Source organism: Rhea americana, unplaced genomic scaffold (genome assembly GCF_003343005.1).
Source record: "Rhea americana isolate MKP2758 unplaced genomic scaffold, rheAme1 scaffold_135, whole genome shotgun sequence".
Classification (NCBI taxonomy): Eukaryota; Metazoa; Chordata; class Aves; order Rheiformes; family Rheidae; genus Rhea; species Rhea americana.
Window position 1 is genome coordinate 1,492,977 of NW_028185428.1, and position 6,000 is coordinate 1,498,976.

Sequence of the window (6,000 nt, forward strand, 5' to 3'; positions counted from 1 at the left end):
GAAATGCAATGCAAAGTCCAAAACTGTTGCCCCCTAATTTCTGGTGCTCCAAGCCAAGGTACTTCTGATCTGACATGTCAGGATACTTTGGTGTTTTTCTAGTGCTTGAGAACCAAAGCAAGCTGTTCTGCTAATTAAGATTTTTTTTTCTCTAACTTTGTTCTAGAAAATAATTATGTGTTTTTGCTAATGTTTAAATAATTTTACCCAAGACATGGGTAACTCCATGCATGGAAAACTTCAGCTCTCAAACAGTTAAAGGTTGGCAGTTCTTTTGTAAGCGGCTGAACATAGGCCTTGTAATGGAAAGTGTTAGTTGGACTTAGCTGTAGGTGTCACTGGTAGCTGCACTTCTCCGTTTCTCTGTTAGTCACTACCCTCAACTTGCTTTTTAAGTGTCTTTTGCCTGTTTACAAATGCTGTATCTTGTGAAATGGGGAAAAGACTACAAGGCTATGATATTTATAACAGAAAACAGTAGTAGGAAGACTTGAGCAAAATGGAGCTTTTAGAAGGCTTTAGTCAGTGGAAGTTAGCCCTGAAAGAAGGGCGTTTGTGCTGGTGACTCTTGAAATTAGTGATAGGGCAGATCTTTTGCACTCTTTGGCATTGTATCCATGGAGCTTTTGAGGGTACAAGTCTTTGCTGCAATAAGTACTTAAACTAGTATGGTTTTCTATCCAGCCTGTCATCTCCTCTCCGTGCCTCCCCCCCCACACACACACACAGAGAAATGAGGAGGAAGTTGATTGAATAACAAAACACTGCRCTGTTTGCTCAGTTGAAGCTGGGCTGCAGCTAGGAGGGGCTGCCTTCCCCTAACAGCAAATGAATTTGCCAGGTGTAGTAGCAGAAGATCTGCTCTGCCATAACCCTTCCCATCCCAGGCACCAGCCCTGTTCCCTCTGGCAAGTGTAGAAGAGTGAATTCAGTGTCATCCTGGAGTAGCTTGGAGAGTAGCTTAGTGATACCATCCTAAGGTGGAAGGGGAAGGAATGGGTTCAGGATAGCACTAAGGTGCCCTGCTGTACAGGGAATAGTTTTCCTAAATGTGGTTGTCGTGTGATTACCTCCCCAGTACCRTTACTCAATTCTTACTCTGCTTCCAGAAGACATCCTAGCAGTAGGCCTCATCTTTCCTCTTGGTTTCAAGCTGTGTAACAGTCTGTCTCATCAGTGACATTTTTTTTTTCCTCTTTCTGTAAATTTCAGATATGTGCCATCATTGGAGGAACATTTACTGTAGCTGGGATCCTTGACTCCTGCATTTTTACGGCRTCAGAAGCCTGGAAGAAGATCCAGTTGGGAAAAATGCAGTAGCAGCAAAACTTTACCCTAGTCTCCAAGGACAGGAGCAAAGATTGAGAAATCTACCACTACCTGTTTTTTTTCTTTTCTATTTGATTGAATCAGTAAATTTTTCGCTAATCAGGCTGTTCAGTGAAGACCTTTTCAAGAAATCAGAGACATCTCCATGCATTTCAAAGTTCTGAGAGTCAAAAATCGATGGAATCAAGGCTTGGATTTCAATTCTCTCCCACAGAAAGGGAGGTTGAAATGGCTTACATGAAATACACTATCGGATCTAAATAAGGTTAATGGTCTGTTTTCTGGGAGATTCCTATGGCAGTGTTGTACAAACTAGCTAGAAGATTTTGAAGAGTTAAGTTGTCTTGTGGCACTTTTTGGAATTCTCTTGGAATTGCATAAGTAGACAATCGACTTTTGTATAAGGCAAAATTATACAGTAGGAAGAAATTCCATCCATGGTGCCAAAAAGGTGATGTATCTGTTGGTGATGAATGGAAAATGTTAGTCCCCATAGCAGACTTGAGAGACAGAGGGCAGAAATAACATCAAAAAAATGTGTTGTGCTTTTATTGAAAGCTCTTTAGTTCACATACAACCTTTCTAATGAAGTGAGCAAATGAGAAGAGGAGGCCTTCCCCCAGCTACCTTTTCCTGGATAATGTGTAGTCCAGGTAGAGGAGGGCCTTTCTTTTACTCTGGATGTAGAAGTGGCTTCATTTCTTCCCGAAAACTGAATATCCAGTCTTGTGTTTACAGGTGGCATGAAGTAAAAACCAAACTGAGCAACACAGTTTTATGTGGCCTTTGCTTTGAAGGGGAATAGTAGTCTTTACAATGTTAGCTTTTATTCTTTCTCCTCCTTTTTTAAACATGGACCACCCAGCAGTCTGGAATCTTCACTTCCGTTTTTTTTTTTATTATTAATAATAATAWTATTATTATTATTGCTGTTATTTTGAAAAGGGGTTGTCCATTCTATGTGTTCAGAAAAATGCTGCAGTCTTCGGGGTGGATGAGCACAGCTTGCTGTCTTGCTTTGTGTGCGTATAATGAGTACACCTGTAAAACACAGGAAGTCTGTCTTTTCAGGGTGTAAGGTGCCCACCTTTTCCTTTAATATTCAGTCAGGCCTCATTTCTGAGCCCTAGATTGGCACTGTTCATCCACAGGTACACCAGTAGCAGGGCAGGCATTCCTACAAGCTGGCCCTTGCTAGTGGCTCTTTTTGGTTTTATTTCCTTTTTCTTTTTCTTTCTTTCTTTTTAACTTAAAATGGTACCTAAACCTCCGTGCTTATTCATTCAAACCTTGTTTTCTGAGGTTTCTAGTAAATGGAGGTAGAAGAAAAAACTACTGCCAGGTATGGCTGTGGTGGTAGACAGAAGTTCACTGAAACTTAGACCAAGACCTACCAGCACGTTTTCCATAGCCTCCTGAATGTTCCTTGAGTAGTAACAGTTTCTGCATGCTTTGTAAATGTCTGAACTGAGGATGCACAAATTAAGTGTTCCAGGATGAATGAAAATCATAAAATAAAATTCCTTAGCTCTCCTAATGCTAGAAATTCTAAGACAGGTGTAAGATTTCTCTTGGATAATGCCTACTGTCCCTAGCCCTKTTCTGGAGGCAAAAGCATCGAAACATTATGTTGTAATGAAATGAATCTTTAAATATTCAGTGTTAATGCTAGAGTCGGATGCATTTCAGAAGTATTCCTCCTACGTGTCTGTTGAAATTGTCTCATTGCTTTCAAAGCAGGGAAAGTGGCCAGTTTTACTTACACACTCTAACACATGCAGACACACACACAAACACACACACACACACACGATAAAAAAAAAAGGCCAAAAAAAAGGCCTTTGTCCATTCTCTGCCCTACAGCGACGTCTGACAAATTACAGCGTTGAAATTTTTCCCTGTTCTTATTATGGACTGATTGCTATTACTTTAGGTGTAAACTGGATTGTGTAACTTCCTGTATCTGTTAATGTATGGATAGATTTTATACATTTTTCCATTTACAAAAATCAACTTGAAAATGATGCGCTTGTCTTCATTTCGGTGTGTGCGTCCGTGGTCCACAAGCATTACCCGCTAGATGGCAGCTTCGTGCCGGTGGGAGCCTGGGGTTTTTTTCCATTGCGATTAGGTCTCTTGCTTGATGAAGGATTTCCTCTAATCCACTTTTACCAACTGAAGCTTAAAGCAAAAATGTCCTAGTTTTTCCTCTGGATTTTGTTGAGTCCTTGCTCAGAGCTTGTGAACCTAGTGGATTAAAAGGATCTGATTTTAATATCTTAGGAGTGCGTGCTTCTTCTGAGCTGTGCAAGAGAAATCTTTGACCCCAGTACAGTGGATTGTACTAGTAGTTTTCTAAGGTTTCTTCCCTATTACAGTTTCTTCAGCATCAAAGCTGTTTTGCGATCCTGCCTGCCTCTTGCCCCCCAGCATGTTGTTTATGCCCTTCTCCCTCTCTTCAACCTCTMTCTCAGTTAAACACTGCCCTCCCCTCCATCAGTGCAGTCTGGGACAGTTCTCTAAACCAAATCAGTGRAATTGTTTGGCTTTTTTTGGAAATAACAGATGCGTACTTTAGTGTGTTTGCTTTCTCTGCTAATGTCCACTAAAATAGCCTAATAAATCACATTTTTTTGCTAGATGTAGAAACAAAATGGTACTCAAGTATGGCAAAATTCTGCTGAARAAACAGTCCATGCATTAATTCTCCAACCCAAGCCTAAGCCTTTGAACACTGCCAAACCGAGGGCAACTCCTGGGTSTGCTTGTGACATGCTTGTCCTTTGGATATGGCTGACTTGGATCACGTGAAGCCTGATGCTCCATAATTTGTTTGCAGAAGAATTTGCTCTTAATCTTTCCAAACATGAAAGTGAGGTGATTGCTGTTACAGCAGTCCTACTCCATGTATACATGTGTCATTAGCTTTCACTTTTTTTTAACATTTTCTAGAGTCAAAAGCAAAATGACCTTAGTTATACCTTTAAACATCAATGCAAATAAAAATAATTTCAAGACGTAATGGAAGGAAAACCATAGATCATAGATGTTCATCCAGTTTCCTTTTTCAAATCAGTATTTYGACAGAAGTGTTTGTGGGTTAGCAAGCTAGACAATCCATATAGAGTAAAACRTTTAGAACTTATATGTGTTCTGGTTTAAATGAGCCTTTCTAAGACTACCCTTAAACCCCATCATACAATGGGAAATGGTGGCATAGGATGCTTCAAAATGTTTGAGTTAGAATTTTTAGCTCTAGAGAAAGCAGTACATTGGGATATTCTAGCCAGTATGTGGATTGCTAAAGGCCTTTTATTTGGATACCAGGTAAGGAAAAAAAAAAGTTGGAAGACATGCATTTGTGAATATGTTTCATGTATCAAATACTCGTGTTCAGCTCAATGCTTCACTGTAAAAAGTAAATACTGCGGTGTAGATAGTGCTTATAGGGTTTGTGAGTATTTCTCATTTAACGTTGCTTTTCTTGTGTGTTATACACAAACTGAGTTGAAAATGACTGTTATGAGTATCTGCTAGAGGATAGTTGCTTGAAGTTTCAAATGAAATACGTCATCGAGATATTTCTCAACAGCCCTTGCAGGAAGGGAGAGAGGGGCAGGGGAGGGGGTATGTGAACCTGTAGTACGTTATGCAGTGTTGAAAGCGCAGGTCTTGCGTTTTCACAGTGGAGTTCRCTAAGGAGTTCTCGCATGTCCGTACCCCTGCTTTAATTTGCAAGCTTATGTTAATATGTTAGTCATTTTAGATCTAGAATTAAAAATAAAATTCTCTTGTGTTTTGATTAGCGTCTTGTTGCGCTACCATTGCAAAATCAATCTAACRGGATTTATTATTATTATTGTTTCAATGAACTAGGCGTTATCATACAATGAAATCACTGTMAGCCAGGTCACTCTGTAGAAATTTAACACGAGGCTCTTTGTTAATCAGTATTGAGTCATGTCTGGACGTTCAGTGCTTGGTTTTGTACAGTACCAAGTGTCCTAAGCTCCCTCCCTCCCTCTCTCTCTCTCTCTCTCTCTCTCTCTTTTTTTTTTTTTTTTTTTAATTAAAGGTGAGTGGATTGTGCTTGGAACTTGCTGGTTTTTTTACTTTATTTGCTGTACAGCGTAGTATATAGAATGGTCCCTTTTTTGTCGCCTTCTCTGTTAYTTCCTTTTAGCCTTGCTTCATCAAGTATTTCTAAATAAGCGTCTGAGGCAATTAATGAAGATTAAATGGTTTTTAAAAAGTGAAGCTGAGTGGACATACCTGCATCACCTTAAAAAAAGAGTTCCTCTTCTGGTATTTGCTTTCTAATGCTGGTGTATGCTGTACAAAAGCCTGGTGAAGGAGGAGATCCTACCAGCTTCCACTTCACCTCGATTACAGGTTTGAACTCAGATTTCCAGAAGTGACAGGATGCTGCAGGAGGCTCCTTACTCCACTTAAAAGAAGACTAAAGGTATTAGGAAAGTGATTTCTCTGAGTCGCTGAAAGCTGCAACTCAACAGTCTGGAAACTTTTGCAGCCTACGTTTTCGGTACCAAAATCCACTCCAGTTCCTATATTCCTCCTCGCCTGAGGACTGTGTGGTTCGTTTGTACCAGCACAGATGAATTCCTTGAGAATAAATTAAGCTGTATCCCGAAATCCTGGGCTAGCAGCACC

The 6,000-nt window shown here is 40.0% G+C and overlaps 1 protein-coding gene across 2 annotated transcripts in view; it reads left to right on the forward strand.

The window, feature by feature from the left end:
• The window catches only part of ERGIC1 (endoplasmic reticulum-golgi intermediate compartment 1), a 36,608-nt gene extending 32,997 nt beyond the window's left edge, over positions 1-3,611 (forward strand). For both annotated transcript variants that reach the window (XM_085298079.1, XM_085298080.1), the window contains one exon: positions 1,213-3,611. In XM_085298079.1, the coding sequence (XP_085154205.1) occupies positions 1,213-1,320 (108 nt within the window). In that variant the 3' untranslated portion in view covers positions 1,321-3,611. The remainder of the gene's footprint in view (positions 1-1,212) is intronic.
• The last annotated feature ends 2,389 nt before the right edge of the window (positions 3,612-6,000 follow it).